General features: G+C 42.0%; 1 protein-coding gene across 1 annotated transcript in view; it reads right to left on the bottom strand.

Annotated features, from left to right (window-relative positions):
• MYO1E (myosin IE) overlaps positions 1-16,938 on the bottom strand; it is a 95,651-nt gene extending 78,713 nt beyond the window's left edge. Inside the window, exon 1 of the mRNA XM_087745401.1 lies at positions 16,824-16,938. Coding sequence (XP_087601527.1) covers positions 16,824-16,826 — 3 coding nt within the window. The 5' untranslated portion in view covers positions 16,827-16,938. The remainder of the gene's footprint in view (positions 1-16,823) is intronic.
• Between the last annotated feature and the right edge of the window lie 4,691 nt (positions 16,939-21,629).

The following is a 21,629-nucleotide window of genomic DNA, read 5'->3' as shown; positions in this document are numbered from 1 at the left end:
GTTCACAGCCATGTCATCTCCTACCACTTCTAATGCTACTAGGTATAGTACTTATGTCCATAAGGGGGGGGCCATTCACCCCCATCAAGGTCACCTGAGGGCAGTATGCCATCCTGTTACATGACTTAAAGCGTATGATGGAAAAGGGGATAAAGGCACAAGGCATGGAATGCTTTAGGCATTTCAGCAAATGAGGGAGGATTTGAAGTTAAGGTTGGTCATTTAGTGACATAGGTTTGGGATTCACACTTGCACTCTCAGAACCCCTGCTGATGCCATTACATGCTTTGGTTTATTTGAAGTATAGTAACTGAGGAAAGCTTGTTTTCTACAAGGTTCCTTTAACATGCACAGTTCTATGTATCATCTAGTGAAGCAATAGTGGAAAAACAACATCACACATCAGGCATGTGATCGTTAACCATCCCAGCCCCCTGCCTGTGCCTTTTTCTTTCCCCTACAACATGTTAATCTGAACAACCACAAGAAAAGCTATGTTGTGCAGCTAGGCATGCCTCATCCAGTTAATGAAAGCACCTCTTAAACTCTGTAGATTAAAGAATTTGACCATTAGATATGAGGATGTGCTTCTGCATACTCCTTGTGCAATGTTTGACTGCCAAAATAATTTTGTTGCCACTGAAACACAGTAAGAAAGAACAGGAGGCAGCCTGCAGCTATTTTGCTTTGGAGTTTCCTCCTGTCAAATCTCATGTTTAGCGAGGGTTGATTTACATACTGTTTTTGCATGGGAGAGCATGAGGCAAAGCCCAAGTTTCTAAAGAGAACAAAATTAGTAATTTAGTCGTTGATCAGTCAGTAGCAGCCTACTGGTTCAGCAGAAGGGCTATGAAAAGGGGCAAAACCTTTGAATAAAGTGTCAAAAGTTTCAGTTATTTGTAGTGATGGAAGGTGCCATGGAACATTCTGCAAGAATAGTTGTTTTTTTTTACTCTGGAGTCCAGTTCTAAAGTAGCTGTATGGCTTTTAGGTATTGTTGACAGCAGCTTCGAAAAAACACTCTGCATTTTAAATCCTACAGTAATAGCTAGCATGATGGAAAGGCTTTTCTGTATCTTTTAACACACACTCGTGGTCTGTGGTATACAGGCAATATCCAACACCAACTATTCCATAGATTCCTATTAGAGATGTATCCTCAGTGTTGTTTTGCCAATTTAGTACTAATGCAGAAATTAAGTAGTATATATTTTATTGCACTCAAAAATTCTCCACACCTAGAAGCAGTAACTGTAAGGAGTACTATGAGGACAAAAATTAGTTTTTCATCTACTGTTAAAGTCGTTTTTCATCTACTGTTAAAGTCACATGTTTCATATACAGGCATTTAAGTAATAACATGACTTATTCACATAACCAGGTTCATGAAGAGAGATAACATTTGTACATCCATTTTCATCTCGGTCACCTTATTGCAAAGTACAAAATAGAACTTCTTCGCCTTTATACAATGTGTTTCATTGCATATTTTCCTTTAGTATGCGCTACCATAGAAAGCTGCACTTCAAAAGGGACCAGAAAAATGTTCCAATGTTTACACACACCATTTAAAAACCATTGTCTGGGCAAGGTTAAACCTGTTTAGAACTACTAGTAAAGGCGTAACTTAAACATCACATTACAGACTATTACAGATAACATTTAAGGGACAAATCCCAAAAATCACACTGGAAGTCTGTAACAAAGCAGAGCATGCCCCTTGGGATTTGCAGCTGAAGACAGGGGACCTCTGTAAAGGCTTGCTGAAAGTAAAAGATGTGTGAAAGATGTAGGAGGGAAAGCTCGTGGAAGACAGCTGCAGAAGCCAAGAGGTAGGACCACAGAGTCAGGCCAAGTATTTCAAAGTTACATGGCTGATGAATGGGAACGAGGACAAGCACAGGTTTCCTAGACAAGGTTAGCATCAGACCAGTTTCATCAGCAATACTGAAGGATTGTAAACAGATGGAAAGAGTATTAAGGTAGAACTGAAGGAGCAGAACTTGACATCGAAATTGGAAGCAGCTTGCCTGGATCAGACTAGGCTCCCACCACCTCACCAATGCAGACCATTCCACCGTTCCTTCTTAAGAGTTATTCCCCTCATTCTCATTTCTATTTGAGAAAGTAGGATCTGTCACGTGGCTTACTGCAGCCCAAGTCATACTTCCATCACAGAGGGCACAATGTAGTCTGGACACACAGTCTGTCAAAACCAGCAGAGGATTCCAGTCCTCTCACACACTATAGATTTTTCAGGCTCCTAGGAGAGCTCCACAAAACAGGGACCATGGCAGCTGTTAGGAATACGCCCCTTAGATACATTCCCCAGTACTTCCTTATTGAAATAGCACCAGAACAAAACATCATCCACAGAGAAAGTGATCAGGGAGGCTCTGCACAGCTTTGACACTTCAGTGAGGTTCTCGCCCACTGTCACACTAGAGACTGGAAGACAGGAACAGGACTGAAGAGGAAAACAGTGTGTTTTATTACAGCTACAGTAGCAAATGGATAGAACAACAGAAAGTATTCCCCCACCTGCCAGTTCTAATACTTACATGTCCTGACTTGCACTACCTGACTTAAAAAAAAAAACTTTAAAAAACTGAGCAGTTTTAGTTCTTCAGTATATTTCCAAGTCTTCAAAAACACCAAGAATGAAAAATAAGTGACTAGGCATCTCATTGAGATAGCATGCCAAAAAAAGTGTGTCCATTTAAATGAGCGGACTTCTACCCGCCTCAAGAGTTTCAAGTGGTCAAGAATAATTGCAAATCAAGCCCTAAAAGGACACATGTAGCTACAGAACGTAAAAAACATTCCTCATTGTTCACCGTATCCTGTCACCAGCTTGAACATAAATTTAGCTACTGAATTGGTGCTTTGTTTTGGCAATCAGATGATATTAACTTCCCCTTTGTTTTTCCTTTTCCTGTTTGTACACCTGCACTCTCAATGAGCAAAAAACAACAGGATTAGTATTTTTATAGTTAGCCTACATCTCTCTACATCTGAAAAGAGCAGAATGACAAAATACTTTCAAAGCCCTGGGAATAAAAAAAAAAAACACAACAATAACCTTGACTTCTAACTTTAAGATCTAATTGTAGTCCTCAGGTAAAATGATTTTGAAATGAAAATGGATATTCTTCGAAAATATTGCTTCAGATGTAAAATTCACAACTGTAGCTATTTCACAACAGGTAGTTAACATTCCAATTACTGATTCTCCAGCTACGTATTTTGAACTGCAGACTAGGAAGAAGTCCCCAAAGTCTTAAGTGCATTCTAGAACAACAGAAAATTACCACTGGTATTTTTGATTGAAGTCTCTTTTCCCCCATACTAAGTTAGGAGCTATTTAACTGTTCTTGAATATCAGAGATCCAGTACAAACCACCATAGGCAGGTTACAATCAAACTGATGGGAGCAGTTCAGCTTGCTTTGTCCCTTGCAGTCCCAGGTTGGACTCAGCACAAAAAAAAAAAATCCTACCATATAGTAGCAGGATAACCCTACTAACTGCTTGTTCAATTTTAAATGTATTCTGATCTGAGAACAGACCCATGTACTGCACAAGTCAAGTGAAAAAGTTACCTAATGGCCTCAGGTGCAAAAATGCCTCAGCCTGTATCATTAAGGAATTATCTGAACAAAAGCAAACTTGATTTCAGTAGGTGAACACTCTCAAGGTGTGTCAGACGAAATTCATGACTAATTCATTAATTGTGGTAACAACATGCTTCTCTATCACATTCAAACTACTACTTTCAGAACATCCTTAGTGACGGCAAAAGGTTTATGAAGTATCTGCCTATACACTAAGGGTACAGGCTGTACTGTCAATACAGCCCAAATATACTTGCTTCAGCACTTGTCATCTTTCACACAGTTAAGACTGTTTTCAGAATAAACAGCTCTTAAATTCCTTTCCACAAAAGAAACTTTCAGGACTGGAAAAAAAGTTGTTTCAGTCTATAAACTTATCCTATGTCATTGAAACAGGGATTTCAAATTTTGTATTGTGTTCTGCTCTTCTGGGTGGGTTTCAGACATTCCTTTCTTGTCTGAAAGTGGAAGTTTTTAGATCTGTCAGGATTGTATCCATAGTGGCTTAATTTCGGGCAGTCTGAACTTTATTTAGTCTGAGTTTAAGTACAGATTGCAATACTTAAGAACAAGAAGAGGTCAAGCTCAGGACTCCTAACCTAAAGATCAAAATCTGCTGTCACAAAACTAATTTCTATTTTTACTGGCAAATTGCACGGGAGCAGGTAAGGCAGCTAGCTATTTCAGCAGGAAGCAGGGAGTACATTTCTAGTGATTACAATGCTCTTCTGAAGTACATTGTATTTGCTCCTTTCTCAATATGGCTTTATTAATGACTGCTTGAGAAATCGGGTTTAGGGCTTGGGGTTCCTCCCCCCCCAAATCTGTACTGGGAATACAGAATACAACATGAGCCCATGTTGCGACACAGGTCGCAAGAAAAAACGAAACATGGAGCAAGTTAGGAGATGCAACTGACATTGATGTTCTAATTATTCTTTCCTCTTCCATTATGAGTAATTAAAGCCTGAGTGTTCATTTCACTGAAAGTACTTTGTAACCTCCACTAATTCTAATTCTTTATAATTTAAAATACACCACTACTAATGTATAGACCAATGGAAGCTCTGCTGTAGAACAAGGACTTTTAACTATGTAAAGACAAGCTTTTAGTATTGTGAAGATGCAGGCCTAATTATCTTAATCCAACCCGTTAGTGCCACCTAATTGCTTAACATCACTGTAAATCCATGTAGAAAACTGCACTATACACAGCTACCAAGAAAGCAGACCCAATGTGACCCTGTCAAGATTAACCTGTGGTTTGAGGAAGGTTAGATTGTCCAGAAACACCCTATCACCGCTCTTAGTGAAGAAGGATGTTCATTTTGTCTAGAACGATACCAAATATGGGAATAAGTAGCCACTGTTCTTCTATTTCCTCTCAAGTGTTCCTAGAATGAACCAAGAATAAAAACACAAAGTAAACTACAGGAAGAAACCACTGCTGGTCATGAACTTACTCTGCATATTGAGATCAGGTCTCTGTGGACTGGGTGTGCTGGTATTTCAGGCATTAAGAGCCCTGGAACCAGAATTCCTATTCACCACTAGAAAAGTTTTAAAAAGTAGTACTCATGGGAACAGCTTTAAGACTTCTGGAGAAGTGAGATGGGTAACTGACACTAGGAATTGGCAAACTAAGTATTCCTTTCAATATTAAAACTGTCATTTAACAATAGTACTACCTACATGAAGTAATTAATCCATTCTCTACTACTGTGTGCCACTTCGTAGCCTTACAAGAGGCTCACGCACTTCATTAAACACTCCTGAGACTGAGGCCAAGGTCAGCGGAGGCTGTAGTAAGTCCTGTAGAGAATACATACTCTGTGTGTTTGAAAGCAGCTTTAAACTAGAACAGATTAATCTCCATTATTGTATGGGGTTTTTTTAAACCAAAACAGAACCCATTTCAGTTTTATCAAACGTAAGTTTTGTTAACCACATAGCATCATATATGCTGATTTAATTGGTATTTAAAGCAAATGTGAAACTGGGCAAATTTGTATTTTCTCCAGTACATTGGATCTAGTCCTTTATTGCCATGCAGATATATATTATTACTTAGTGTGAGACAAGAGTGACATTTATAGACAAATATCTAAGCTGCTTAAGAAACCAGGCTTAGTTGCTAGAAACAGGTACTCAACATATACCTCGAGTTCCACATATCAGATACTCAGGCATTGTCAAGTCCTCTTTCACTTGGATAGGTACACTTCTAATCTGACCTGCTCTGCTGAAGACCTATCCCTATCCTCTCATCTGAAAATGATCATGCCTTGAACTCTGTGGTTACAACCCAATGCTGGTACAAAAACACAAGTGAAACAGCAAAAGAGCAAAAGCAGCGGCCTCTCCTACAATGAAGTCATTCTCCCTCCCCCCCAACTCTGCTTTAAATGGGACTCAAGTTTTTGCTCATTAAAGGCCAAATCTCAAACCAGACCTCCATAGACATAAGCAGTGTCATAACAGGACCTCCATTTGTTACAAACAACATTCAAGTTCACTTTTTGCCCATGTCAAGTCTAATTAATCTTAGAAAACCCACAACAAATAGCTGTAGAAGTTACTGCAACTCCAACTTTAAAAATGAAGTCTCTTTGCTGATAGAATCATAGAATCATAGAATTGTTTAGGTTGGAAAAGACCTTTAAGATCATCAAGTCTAACCATTAACGTAGCACTGCCAAGTCCACCACTAAACCACACTCCTAAGCACCACAATAGTGAAGGTCTATTCCTATAACCTAGGATCACCAACAGAATAGGACTTGGGTCCTTACAGGGTTCTGAAACATTGCTCCTGCAGGGACTTCACCTTCAACCATTGGTAAGTAGAATGTGACACTGGCCATCAAATACGAACCCTGAGGGGCCCACTGAGTCCCATCACTTAACTGGAAGACAAGTGTTCCTCCTCGCACAAGCGCTGTGTGTTAATGCCACCCCTTACTAGCACAACTAGCAAATGTGGGCTTTGTGCATCTGTAATTAGGAACTCTTGGCTACCCAAGGAAGAAGTGGGAAGAGATTCTTTGCAAAGCCAACAGCCACTGCAGAGCAAGTAAACGGCTAACAGTTTGGATACAGTTCAGGATAGATTTATGCATTTTTAGCTCTGTTGCCACAGACATCTCAGCAGGTTTAAGCTGCTACTCTGTAGCAGTAGGCCTACACTTCCCCTTACACCAGGGCCAGTCAATTCCAAAAAGTCCCCTTACTCCAGTCTATTCAAGTCTTGCAGGTTACACAAAGAACAGCCAGGATACCCTCAAAACTGAAAACATCCGAATTGCCCTACCCTGAGAAGTTATTTTGACTTTTCCACTGCAACGACCAGAATGTTTCTGTAGCAATTTTTGGTTTGCTGAATCTAGCAATTACTGACCAACATAGTAGTTTCCAGCGTACAATTGAAGTTGAGGAGAAGCACCGAAAAAGTCTTTGGAGACTACCAACAATACAACATCAAGTCCTGGAAACACGATTGGGCATAAGGCACAGTTTTTAAGTGGCAACAAAAAACAGCTGAAGTAATTCTGTTCCTAGTGGGACTACTGTATTTTAATTGGTAAAGTCATATATTTGTTTTCATGGATTAAAGCAATTCAGAATTCAGGAATTAGTCAAGTTTACACAAGAACAGTGTCAGCAGGGTATGGTATGGTATAGAAGCTATATGTAATTGTTGTGGTTTAACCCCAGCCAGCAACTAGGCTCCACACAGCTGCTCGCTCACTCCCTGCACAGTGGGATAGGGAAAAGAAGTGGAAGGGTAAAAGGGAGAAAACTCATGGATTGAGATAAAGACAGTTTAACAGGTTAAAGCAAAAGCCACGCACACAAGCAAAGCAAGGAATTCATTCGCTACTTCCCACTGGCAGCAGGCATTCAGCCACCTCCAGGAAAGTAGGGCTCCATCACACGTAACGGTTACTTGGGAGGACAAACACCATCGCTCCAAACGTCCCCCCCTTCCTTCTTCTTCCCCCAGCTTTATATGCTAAGCATGACGTCATATGGTGTGGAATAGCCCTTTGGCCAGCTGGGGTTAGCTGCCCCAACTGTGTCCCCTCCCAACTTCTTGGGGTGGGTTGGGGCAAGAAGCAGAAAAGGGCTTGACTCTGTGTAAGCACTGCTCAGCAGTAACTAAAGCATCCCTGTGCTATCAGCACTGTTTCCAGCACAAATCCAAAACAGGCCCATACTAGCTACTGTGAAGAAAATTAACTCTATCCCAGCCAAAACCAGCACAGTAATAAAATCATGCTTTGCAATACATCAGTTTCCACAGTACCCAAATTTTTAATTCAAATTATGGTAGGAAAGATATCAGAAATTTCCTGACAGGAATACTGTGTCACTCTAACTTGCTTCCATAAAAACTGTACTATCAAGAATAAACAAAAATTATAGAACTAAATATGATACAGGAGTCTAATGCAATGATGGATTCCCGTGACTAATTAGTTTTTTCCTTAAATGATCGCATCTTATCACTAGTTCCTTCAAAAACACGATGGATGTTTAGATAGCAATTTGTAAGTGCCAATACCAAGACAGCAGAAGTAATTATGCAAAATCCATATTTTATTGGCCTTACCAGAACATACTGTAGAATTATTAATTCAGTCTATGTAGACAGCTAGTACCTCTGTGCTCAGAAAACAAGGATGGGTGGTTTTGTAACTTTATATCGTTTCTGGAACAAATCTCACCAAATCTGAAATCCCCCATTTAATTTAAGTATATCTGTACTATAAGTATGACTGTTTTCAATTACTATTATAAATACTTTTGCACATTTCCCTTTCTTTAGATATGTACTGAATAAAGTTGGGGACGCAGTACAGGAAAACAAATTCTTTCATGACTGATAAACAGACAAATCAAATTCTTCTCAAATACTGAAAGAAAAAACAAATACTCAAACTTAAAAATATGCACTTCTTTTGAGTACCATGAAATGGCCTTTAAGATTATGTTTCATTAAAGTACTCCTCCAATATGCCTCAAGAACACTGCTTTCACTTAGCAAATGAAGTATTTTCCAGTTCATATACCAAAACATCTGCAATAAGATAGTCCAAAACCTGAGTGATCAAAAGGTATTCAATACATCCCAGAAGAACCACAACATCTCAAAGCCCAACAGCTAACAGAATACTAATGCTGTACATACGCATGTTTACAATACCTAGGTAAACTTTTATCTTCGGAATCTTCCTACTAACCCCCCAGACCAGTAGTACGTTCATTCCAAATGAGCTATAAGAGTATACAGGGGTCACAACCCAAAGGACTTTACATGTGTTGGCAGCATTTGTTAAAAGAAATTCAAATACACTTTGTATCAGTGTAGTTCTTTACAAAGTTGGGAATAACACAGGGTTAAGAGGTACTGCAAAAGCAAATTTGGAAGCACTTCGGCATTTGTGCAGGCTTGTGTCCTTCAAGGCAGGAAAAAAAAACAGAACAAGATGAGACAAATTCTTGACTACTGCTTGGCACTGCAAACATTACTGACAAAAGATCTCAACTTCCATCTTTCTGTATTTCTGCTATTAGCAATATACAACTCAAAGCACAGGAAAAGACATAAATCACTGCAAAAGATAACAACGTGCACTGGTAAACTGCCTAGAATTTAAAGCCTCACAAATGTTGTGGAATGCCAGATTGAAAACAGAAGACTGTCCTAGGTGTAGGATCAAACATCTGGCAGCATACTATTTCATAAGACACAAGCATGAAAGATTTAAAATCCTGAGTGTTAAGAACATATAAAGGATATCAGGCCGCATTGTTCAGACTTGAATATGACTTCAACACTTAAATTAGACAAGGCTGACCAAGAACTGGTTACAGACTCAGGCTCAGCTGATGAAGGTGATTCAGTAAGTGGTTCTGAGCTGGCAAGGAAAAAACCCCTCACACTTCCTGTACAGGGACAAGTGCAGCTAGTCACTCACAACAGCTAGTCCTGTTCGAAGGATGCCAACAAAAACCTCTCATTTAGACTTCAGATTGCTGAACAAAGCATCAAAATAGCTCGTAGAAGCACATGGTTTTGCGTAAACCATTTATGTTCCTTTTTTTGATGAAGTAGGCTAAAGAAGAGAGATCTATCATCATCCCACTCCAAGAGTATAAAGCCGTCGCCTTTTGCATTGTTCCCTGGCAGCCAGAAGCGAGTTTTACCAGAGAGACTTCTGGCAGCTGAAGAATCACCCAGATGACAGGAGAGCAGAGCACCAGACCTGTTTTATAGTCCTTTTTACACTTCCAGAATGGTGTTGATCACAAAGAATGCTCAAGATCTGCTAACGTCTGGCTTTGAAGTTCAAATTTAGCTGTTGAATTTAGTAAGTTACATTAGCAGGTAATTCTTTGTACTTAAAAGCACCTCTTAAGCGTGCTTCCCAATAAGCATCACTTCTGATAACTCTAACTCATGCTCCAATTACCAATACTGCTTTCCTTGTCAGCTCTCCCAGTGGCTTTGTTTAAAAAAGCACTTTCAGTTTCAACTAAAAAAATTTCAATTCAGAAATTTTTTTTAGAAATATACTTTACAGTTTATGAACCCAATCCACCAATGGTTTTAATGCCAATTAAATGCCGCTGTGTCTTTGGAAAAAGATCCTTGACCACACCCCCCTTTTCTAGACTATTTACATTAAATAATCTTGAGCTTAGATGTACTTGCCAAACTCCAAAGCCACTTACACATTTGTATGAAGCACATTTAATAAAACGGGCAGAAAACACCTGTAAGGTTCAGCATGTGGAAATGCTTTAGACTAAGAAACCTTTTCCTACCACAGCAATGACTTAGTCAAGCAGAGAGAACGGATCCCATGCACTGCCAGGACATGACTGCACACCTGGTCTGCCCAAGGGGTATTCGCATTTTCAAAGCGGTGAGGGTAGGAGAAGGGGAGGAAATCACTAGGTGGAAGATAGGAAAGCTAGAAGATGAATATGAGTCAGGAGATGAGCGATAGCCATACTTCCTGGGCAGGACAGTGATCGGCATCTCAGGAACGTGGGGGAACGGAGCAGGAGATGGGAAAGACTGAACCGAGCCCTGGAAGCTCTGACTATAGCTCCTCACACCCAAGCTCCCTCAGGAGTGCAACAGCAGGCTAAGATTGCACAAGAGTCCTAACGATTAGGTGAGGTGAACATCAAACAACTTGTCAGAGACAGCTCTCGGTTCTGATCTTAAGATAGGGATAAAATTCTTGTTTACTTTCTGCCACGTTTCTCTGGTATTTGTAAATATTTTCACACCCACGTAGGAGAAATAATAAAAGCCAAACAACATACACCACCTAACAGAGTCCTTTGGCTACAGCGGTTTCAAAAATTAGCAAGCAGCCCATACATGTGTAATACTTCTCCACACACAAGCAGCAAAAAAAAAAAAGACACTTCCCACAGGGAGTGATAGGAGTGCTGGTCATTTGCTAGTGACCAGCATCGACCAGAAAAGCTCCTTGGCAGACAACAGGATAGTGAGGAAATGAATGACCTCCAACAGATGAGAAAATGTGTAAGAGAACCTTTATATGATTTTCCCCAAAAGGTTTAGCCTTTTACACTGATGTAAATCTTTGTTGCTCATATTCAAGCTGAGACTTCAGATAGTACAAAGTGGGTTCATTCAAAGAGTTAACAATAGTGCAAGCCAATCCTTTCTTGCCAAAGCCTATGCCTGGTGATTTCTGTGTTTGGAGAGGGACTGAACTATTTTCCAAATCCTTATTTTTTGTAAGACAAACACATATACACACACTCTTCCCAGTCTTAAGAACTGCTTCTTTGATTTTACTCCTCCTAATCTTACACTGTTAACTCCCAGAACAAAACCTGTTTTAATTAGGTGCAAAATCCCTTTCCAACATAGCTCTTAACGCTTTCCAGTAGCCACACACCATCTAGATGTAGAATCCACTTTTCTAAAAAAAAGCAGACTGAAGTATTGCATTACAATAGTGTTTTAGGAAACTGAAAAGGAAAGCAGACCAATTTGTCATGTATAAGCCATGCATTGTGGCAACAACCAGAACAAGAGGGTAAGCAAAAACCTGACAACTTACAGGCCAACACAGTAAGCCAGATCCCAGGCTAGTCTCTATCAGAAGTACAACAATCTGCGTCAGAACTCTTCATGTAACTACAGCAGGCTCACTCCTAGGGTTACCCAGGGTCCTGGGCGTAAGAGCTAGGAGCTTAGGAGGAAAGATTACCTCTTACCTTTTTGCTCCCTTCCTCATCAGATGCAGCATCTAAAACTAATTAGGTTTTATTGATATAAAGGGTTCTTCAGTAGCTCTGAAGATGTTTATGTGTTCTCTATCTATACATTAGCAATACATGCATACTATATTAGAAGGCAAACCTACACATGCAGGTATTTCTGATTCCTTATGAAATTGGGAATAGAGAAATACAAAAACCTTTATTCTTTGATATAACTTGGATAGAGAAGTGCATGACCGTTTAGATCAATATCACTTTCACACTAACTCCTAAAACTGGGAAGAGATTAAACGGGTATTTATGAAGGAAAAATATTTATAATTATTAGAGAAGTCTTCTCAGCTCCTTTTGTAAAGAGATGTGCAGCTTCTTAAGTGCTTCAAGCAAGGAAACATACTTTCCATATTAAGATGAGAATATTACTAAGATTTTACTGAGAACGCAGTAAAAGCTTGACCACATTTCACTGGCTAGCTATCACAAAGGCTCCAAAAAGTTTGTTTTAACTTCCCCCATTCCACATATGCAGCAATGTTTTAAGATGAGGCAGTAAGACTGGGGTAAGTTATCCCTTCAAGTTAAGAAAAAGTGGCTGCAAATAGTTTAGTTAAACTACTAATAGCATTGTCACCCCATTTCCTTCACAACAAACTAGTTATGTATAGACGGGGAAAAAAGCAATTCTGGAAGGCAAAAGAAATTATGAGAAAAATGCTTAAGATGTACATACATACACAATCACATGTTCAGTTTTCAGCTGCAAAAGCTGCATTTGGGCAACATGCTGCATACATTAGTGTTTTCTGAAAAAGTGCTCTAACACACACAATATATCCATAAACCATTCTAGAGGTCTAAACTAGAAGGAAACAGAGACAAGCATGCACACATTGTAAACCTAAACAAAACACATCAAGTACAATTCACTAGCTTTGCTATCAAACACGCTACTGTGTATTATTATGTTTTATATATCAGCCAGAAACACCATATAGCTGAAGATTTTTCCATTAATACACCTCTAGACATAATGCAAAGCACATGCTGTTACCCTCTCTACTATTCCACATTTGGCAGGGAGCAAGGTTTGAGCTTATGCTACTGTCTGCAGCACCAGACAGAAAAGCACCCTTCAAATACAGAAGCATCAGTGTCTTCCTTGTTACTTTCTTGCAGGAAAAAGACTTAAGATAGTATAAGGTCCCAGCTCACATCACACATTAGCTATTTTAGGACCAAATCCTAAAGGCTAACAAGTCCTTTCAGGCTACTTGAGTCCTTTTCATTTCTGCAGACTTTCATAGGCATTACATGCAATCAAGACATCCCCAGCACGTATATCCGATATCAAGCTATGTTGAACTGCTATAAAAAGGTTCCTTTTTAAGAATAAACTTTCCACCTTTGTTGAAGAGATAGATGGAAACAGGAAGACACCAAATATGCCCAGATAAAATGCACATACTGACTGCAGTGGTACAGAAAAAGGCTTAGCGTTGAAATGTTGATTAAAGATAACATATGAACATTTTTTTCCTTAACGTAAGTGAATTAGACAACCCCGGCTTGCTTGATAATTTGTGAGTTACTCCAGACACCGCTGAACCTGCTTTCTCTTGGAGCCTTCCCATCTCACTCTCCCCAACAAAGTGGTATAAAACTTCAGTAGAAGTAATCTAGAACAGAAATTATGCAAAAGCAGGCAAAGTCGATCACTGATGGGTTGTTGTTGGGGTGTTTATTTGGTTTTGTGTTTTGTTTTGTTTTTTAATAAATATGGTAGTAGTTAGTATTATGTTTCCTGATTAATGTTCAATGTTTTATCCTTAAGAGAGTCAAAGCCAGCTGGCAGTACTCAGGGGAACAATCTTTGCCTGAAGACTACAGAGCTACTTTAAATAAAAGGTTCAAGATCACATTGTCCCATTAATGTCACAAGATTATTTCTTTAACATGATACAGATTCTCTATCCAACTCCAGATAAGATCCTCCAATGCATCTCTATCAACTACCTAATGACACTATGAAAGTCCAAACTCAACAGTATAAAAGCAAAAGTTGCATAAAGGTTCACCTGACCTTACGTTTCACTTCAAGCAAGTTTCAGCTTAGTTTTGCTGAGAGGTGTCCTGAACATTAAGGATCCAATCGTTCACTGGAGTGGGACTACTTTACACTTTAAAAATGCACATTTTTGAAGACTTGCAAGCTGCAGCTAAGCTGTTAGAGGCTCTAGTTTATTTTTAATTTAAAAAAATTAAATGCAAAGTTAACAAAATGGATGCATTTCAAGACAAAAATTTCAACAGTTGCCACATTTCTTAAAACTGTCAGCTTTAATGCAGTTTTGCCCCACAGTTGCTCATTCCCACCTTATACTGCAGCATACAGCCATGAAACAGCTCACCCATTCCATGTCTGCAGATCTCCTCCTGAAACCACACTGTTAACCAGATAGAGATATTGATCTGGATTAAAAATAAACCAGCAAAAAAAGTGCATACACATTGCTAAGTTGCACAGAGCTGCACAATCTTGCCATCAGACCTGAGCAGGCCAACACACCATGGCACTGAGGCTACAGAAGAAGGCACATTTACACCAGCGTCACCTTTATATGCTCTGCTGTATCAGACTGCCCGAGAAGCATGAAACAACTATAAGTGATGTCAGTGGTAATGCAGCATCCTGCACTGTGGACACTGTTAGAACAGGAAAAGTTCACTCTAAGCCCTACAGAGACGATGTGGCAGAAAAGACTTAATTTAGACAACACAAAGCACTCCTATGACATTCTGTTTTTCCCCCCCTCCACAGAAATCAAAATTGTCAAAGCAAAAATAAGGGAAATAATGTTAATTTTTTATACAGCACATAAAGTTTCAGGATACTAGCAGCGTGATTTACATTCGTAAGTAGTAAGTCCTGCCAGGCAATCCTTCCACCAGCTTTCTAAGTCACAAAACACTGCCTTCCAATGATTATCAAACAATTGCTTGGGCATAATTCTTAGAAAAAGCAGTACTTTTAAAAACAATCTTTTCTGGTTTTGTTGTAATCATTACTTATGGACAATCTTAAAAAATGCAGTTCACGTTAGCTTCAGATCTCACAGTGAAAAGATTAATTCAAGACTACTTCCGTATCAAATTAAGAGCTGGAGAATCACTGCCCGAATAGTTCCCTGAAAAGGATATCTTGCGGAAGAAACTAGTTCTCTTACGTTGATAAAGTAAAACTCATCGAGTATGTTACCAATTAGTTATATGTATTTACAAGAACTATATTTTGATTAAAACCTTTCATTAGAAAGGAATTAATGGAATCTACAGCACATCACCTAACAGACCCACTGATCTCAAAGTATTATTGTTAACAGGTAGACATCTCTGAAGGACCTGCACCAAGGCCTTCCAGCCCCATTTAACATGTCAGCAGCCTAGGCAACGACACATAATCTCTGCCAGGGTATCTGTAAGTCCCACAGATATCTGTGACCTAGCAAGTACTGAGGAGCAAAGGTTACAGTTAAAGTTGATTTGAACCACCTGGCTAAACAATCAACTCACAGGGAACACATATACCTATCTTACCAGTAACAGGACTGTAAGAGCTGGTGGTATCACCATCCCTGATCACGACAGAACTTTTAGCTTTCTAACCTCTGCAATGCTCCATGTAAAGCAGACTTGTGCTCAACATAGGTGTAACCAGGCACAACCATACTTGCCTCGGGGAGTCAAAGCACAGGCACTGGTCATATGAGGGGCGTCCTTTAAAAGGTACTGAGAGTGAAGGGCCCAGGCAAATGCTCCACGTCAGTCAGTAAAGCTCTGAATACACAAGGACTATGTTGGTCAGTCCCTAAAACTTAACCTTAGTTAAGCTTTAGTAGGAACAATACAAAAGTTTTCCAAGTATCTTAACTCCGAGATCTTTAGTATTCCACTTTAGAACAGTTTTCAAAAAATTACTTGGTTAAAGGTTATGGATTTTAGCCTAGTTTATTACCACATTGGATTTTTCACTACTTACTCTAAATTCTTATGTAACAGGTAGTCATAATCATTATTTGGATTACTTCAGGATGAAAGCTATTATCGATCATCAGGAGTCAATTACTAACGATAAACCAGGTTCAACTGCCGAACCTCGGTTTTTCCTCAACCTAGCACTGAGGTGTGTTACTGACCGCGCGCCCCCGTACCACACCAGACACTCAGCAGACGCTGCAGCTGCGGCGCCCAAACACCCCGGCTTCGGGAGCCGCATCTGCGGCCCGCGGGGACGCTCTCTTGCCGCCCGCCGCCGGGCCCCCGCTGGCAGGCGGGCCGGGGCGGCCGCCGGGACGCGGGCACGGGTGCCCGAGGAGCGGGGCGGTCTGCGGGCAGCGGCCGCTCCGGAGGCGCCCTGCGAGGCGGCGAAGCGTCACCTGTTGTTCGACACCGCCGTCCCGGCACCCTCCCGCGAGATTTTTCCCTACTCGAGGACACCAACGTGCAAAACCTCCTCAGATCCCAAAGGGCGAGCGGCGACGGGAGATGAGGCTTGTGCCCGGCAGACGGCGCGGGGGGCCGCCGGCCCCGCCCCTGCCCCAGCCCCGCGCGGCGGGGCCCGGGCCGCCTCGGGACGCGACGGAAGAGCGAAGCCGCCGTGCCCCGCCGGCGGCGGCACCTACCCGGCGTCCAGAGGGCCAGCGGCCCCGGCAAGCGCCTGGCACGGCCCCGCTTCCCGCACGCCGGCGCCGGTTACACAACCGCCCCCTCGCCACGGCTCCTCCGCCGCGCGGGGCGGGGAGCGCTGCCCGCGGCCCCTGCCCGGCAAAGCACGAGCAAACACGACAGACAGGCGCCGAGGCGGCCGCGCTCTCCCCGCCGAGAGCCGCCGCCGGGCGGCCCCCGCTGCCCCAGCTCTGCCGCGCCCCGCGCCTACCATCGCGGCTCCTCCGCGCTGCGCTGCCCGCGGCTCTGCCCAGACGCGCCGGCGCCCCGGGACGGAGGGAACGGTGGGAGGGAGCGAGCCCGCCCTCCCCGCGCGCGCAACTCGCCGCCGGGGCGGGGCGGCGGGAGCGGCCCCGAGCGGGCGGGGCGGCCCCGCGAGGGCTGGGGCTCGCGCCGGCGGGGGAAGGCTAAAGGAGCGCGGCGGCGGCGGCAGCAGCACAGGCTGCCCCGTGCCGGCCGCGCGGGCAATGTGTCCATAAATGGAGAACTCGCCGCGGCGCAGCCAATCGCCGCGCGCCGTCGGGACGTCATTCCCTGAGGGAATCCCGGCGCGGCGGCGCGCGCGGCCTGCGTTCCCGCCCGCGTGCGGCGGCGAAGCGCCTCGGGGCTGCCGCCGTTGCTGGCGGCAGGTGCTGAGGCAGCCCCACCTTCCCCCCAGCGCCTCGGGTCTGCGCTCCGCGTTGGGGCCGGCGCCCCACCGCCCCACGGGGTCTTGCGCCGCTGCCCGTGGGTGCGAGGTGTTCCAAGCAGAGCAGCATTAGCAATACCCCCGGCGGCAGGTGCTGAGGCAGCCCCACCTTCCCCCCAGCGCCTCGGGTCTGCGCTCCGCGTTGGGGCCGGCGCCCCACCGCCCCACGGGGTCTTGCGCCGCTGCCCGTGGGTGCGAGGTGTTCCAAGCAGAGCAGCATTAGCAATACCCCCGGCGAGCGTGCCGGTGCTCCACGCTGTCCTAGCTCTTTCCTCCTCCCACAGCACCAAGATCCTTCTAATCCCTGGAAATACTGAAAGGTACAAAGCATCTTGATACCAAATGGATACTGAAACAAGTCCTAGGTGTACCCCACAAATGCAAAAAAACCCCAGGTGTCTGCCTCGCCGTTGGTGTCTGCTCTACCTTGCTCATACCATTTTGACCAGAATACAATCAATAGAACTTCTAGGGACTGTGTTTTCTAAGGGATCAAATAAGTAAACCCATCCACAGCGGAGGACTGTAGTCCTGCTAACAAACGCCTCTCCTCAGGCTTGAAGCCCTGATGCTGGCTTTAATGGATTTCTAACAACCACTTCTAAGCTAGACTATGAATAAAATGGAAACAACATAATCTAACAATTATAACAACAGCCAGACCCTGAGTCATATGTTAATACTGCTTCCAAACTACCTCGAAAAGCACTCTCAATAGGTATAGTTCCTGGTTTTCATCATTAGATATTACTGGTTCTTAGTTTATCTCTGATTAAAAAGAAGTGCAGTTATGGAATCATAGAATCGTTTAGGTTATGGGACAAAATAGCAAGTAGTTTATACAGAATATATTTATTCAATTTTTTATTGTTTGTTTTTATAGACAAAAATGAAGACTTGCTTCCAAACTAATTTAGAGATTAGGCATAAGCGGATTCACTTTTGACTTTTCAGAGGAGAGCACTGCTCCGGCTGCTGCGAGGCAGGCGCTGGTTCTGCAGCCAGACCTGTCCGTGCAGAGGAAGGGCAGTGCCGCGCAGCACAGGCACATGGGTTTGGCCTCACGGATCTGGCCGCAGGATCAGCATGCTGGTTTGCAAACATTAGACATGGCCGACGAAGTGTTACAAATTCAACCCACCCTGATGCGCTCAATACAGAAATGGGACAAAACTTAAACTATTTATGTGGCCTCCTCTTAGGTCCCACAAACTTTGGGGGTTTGGATGAAACACAACAGCCCCTTGGCAAGTTTCATCCTTGGTTTTGAAGAATACCAAAACACTTCCTCAGCTCAGCTGGGCTTACACTGTATGATTACTGATCATGTGAAGCTTGGGATTTCCACAGTGGATTGCTTGGATGTTAACTGACATCGGTACGAGGGGTAGGAAATATTTTCATTGAGAAAGTAGCTGGGTGGTAAATATGAGCTACAATAGCTATTAAAGCAAAAATATATCTGATAGTGCTAAAAGTGAGCAGAACTTCACAGGAGATGAGTTTCACACTTTAATTCCCAACAGAAGGTAATAGCAGTTTTATCGAAATAGGACAAAAATAGTTTCCCTAGTATTTCATTTGAACATGGAAATGTCACATAAATTTATGAGACTGTGATAAAAAGCAGTGAAAAAACCCTGTAAGAATCCAGAGAGTGTATATAGGGCTGACAAAAGAAAGAGAATCTCTATAGGTTTTGTAGGTTTTTCTATTTGCTTTGGATGCAGGTCTTTTATAATGTCTAGGTTCATTTTCTTAAGACGTATATATTTGTTTGTATGTGTATTTACATACATACAAGCATCTTTATAAGAAGTTATGAAAAAAGTAGAGAAACTAGGTTGTGGAAGAGTAAAAAAGTGCATTCACACTGGATAGCTAATTGAGAACCTTAGTCCCGAGTTCACTGCATTTTACATGTGCTACTGGGGTCCACCTACTCTAGATGGACTAGAAGATGACTTTCAACAAAAATTTTAGGGCCGAAGGCATCAGCGCTCTGCATCTGCACAAACTTTTGCTAAGCACTGTGTGTACCAAGCACGGTCTAATCCACAGTGAACTCTTTTCATGCTTTTAAACGTAGTCGTTTAATTCTGCTTATTTTAATGATAAACATCTAATTCCCAAGCTGACTATATTAAGTGAATGATACTTATTCAACATCCATGCTCAGAAGCAGGGGAAGGCATTTCCCTTCGAATGTCAGTGGTGGTGCGCCTGAACGGTCTGCGTGCCTGGGCTCCTCCAGCCAGTAATGTATTAGTCACCTCTGAGAAAGGCAGAACCCACATTTTCATCTTGAGGAGCTCCAGCAGAGTAAAAAGGAATCTCTGTACTTTTAAATGATGCACAAAACTTAGAAGTGGTGACATTTCTGTCATAAAATTTGTATGGACAGGTTACCTTTAAAAGACCTAATTTGAAAAGATTTAAGAAAAATTCCCCACCTCAAGAATTTCATCAGTTTTTTCAGTGCATGTATTGTCTGACAGGGTTGTGTTTGGTTAGCAACACCTACCAGCTCATCCACAGGAGTGCTAACCATCAAGAATTATTTTGAGGCTATTTTCTGGCTGCAAGCAGTTGCAGCGCTTGATCCTCCTGATATTGATCACTAGTGCTAAGCTTCAGGAAAACATTCAAGGACAGGCTTCACTTCAGTGCCTGAGGAGGTTTATTGACTTAGCGTTCAGGACACGTTTCAGAGGTGGATACAGGCCCAGCGCTGACGGGAGTGACTACAGCCTTTTTGCCATCACCTGATTTGGAGCCCACACCACCTGGGGCAGTGCCACGAGAGAGAGGTTGTTGCCTCCATAGTGCAGCTGGTAACTCACACGTGGGTTTCCACCCACCCACTGCCTGAGTGACACTGTGTGCCAGCACCAAGCAGGAATCGGGATGAGGCTGAAATGTATAATGACTACCCTATCTGAAAAAGGAACTTTCCCTTGCCCTCCATTCTAAAAACATTATTGTGGCTTCAGAAAGAAATAACTCTTATGAGAAGTCAGTGAATCTGGAAAAGATTAGAAATTTTAATGCAACAGGCACTGCCCTGACTGCTTTCTAATTGGTTAAATCTGACAGCAAAGGAAAAAAAAAAAGGCATTACCGCTTTTCCCTTACTTACAAAATATATTTAGAATAAGTTTTATAAGCCACATATTTGTCTTCTGTTGATCAGAATAATTTAATTAATAATTTAATTAATGCCTGAAAGCCACTAAAATAAGGCTTAATACCCTCAAACAAGGCATCATACTTTTAGTTAGAAAACCACACAATCTGGTATTTCTTAGAAAGATAAAGGATTTGTGTCATAGAAAAATAAATAGTATAAAATTACAAAAGCTTTAAAAATTCAATGCATTTTTTGCTGTATCTGCTTTCCAAAGAATAAACAGACAGTTTATAATCTTAATGTTTTCTGCTAAAATGCAGATGGTTACATTCTGCCTTCAGTTACACTCAGTGAATGTAGATTTCTACCTACAAAAAATAAAAAAAGGATTCAGAAATTTCTTCTTGTGAAATGTAGAGAGAAACAAAACAGCATGTATAAAACAAAGGCAGAAGTTTATGACTTAAAAGGTGATGAAATCACTTCAATGATTAGGACAGGTTTCCATTTTGGAAAACAGTAAAATCATTTTAGCTTTCTCTCACTCTCTTTCTCTCTACTTAACACAATAGCTTCCTTCTTTCCTCTCTCTTGTTGGCCTTAGAGAAGCATAGCTGTTCAGAAAACATGCTTATTAACATGTTCAACATGTCCATCTAAAATGCCACTAGAATAAAAAGTACAGTAACAAAGTCAACAGCCCTTTTTCACCCACTTTTTTTTTTTTTTTTTGAGGAAAAATAGCATGTGGCTCTTTTACTCTGGATCTGATTAAGAGAAGCCTCAGACGCAAGAGATACTCAGAATTCACGGACTTGAATTTTTCTCCAACTGCAAACCAAAATGTATGAATAATGTTGTTATTTGCAAGGCTGGTATAAATCTGGAAGAAGTCCACAAGGACTTGGTAACCGAGGAGTTTTGCCTCCTGTGTTCCTGTGACTGACTTCAGTTAAGCTGTGTAGGTTCAAATCCACAAAAGTACAAGGATTGTGGTTTTTTTTCCTCAGAGAGAGATGTTTTGAAACGTTACACAAGCCTTTAAGATCAAAACTTTATGTTATGATGAGCAACCTGATCTAACATCAACATTAGCCCTGCTTTGAGCGGGGAGTTGGACCAGATTCCCTTCTGAGGTCCCTTCCAGCCTAAATTGCTCCATTCTGTAATTCTATGATTATTTAAAATTCATGAGTGAG

The sequence above is a fragment of the Nipponia nippon genome, unplaced genomic scaffold (assembly GCF_047370975.1).
Source record: "Nipponia nippon isolate SJK-2023a ecotype South Korea unplaced genomic scaffold, ASM4737097v1 scaffold_9, whole genome shotgun sequence".
NCBI classification, from domain to species: Eukaryota; Metazoa; Chordata; class Aves; order Pelecaniformes; family Threskiornithidae; genus Nipponia; species Nipponia nippon.
The sequence above is the reverse complement of the archived record's forward strand: the minus strand, read 5'-3'. Positions and strand labels throughout refer to the sequence as shown.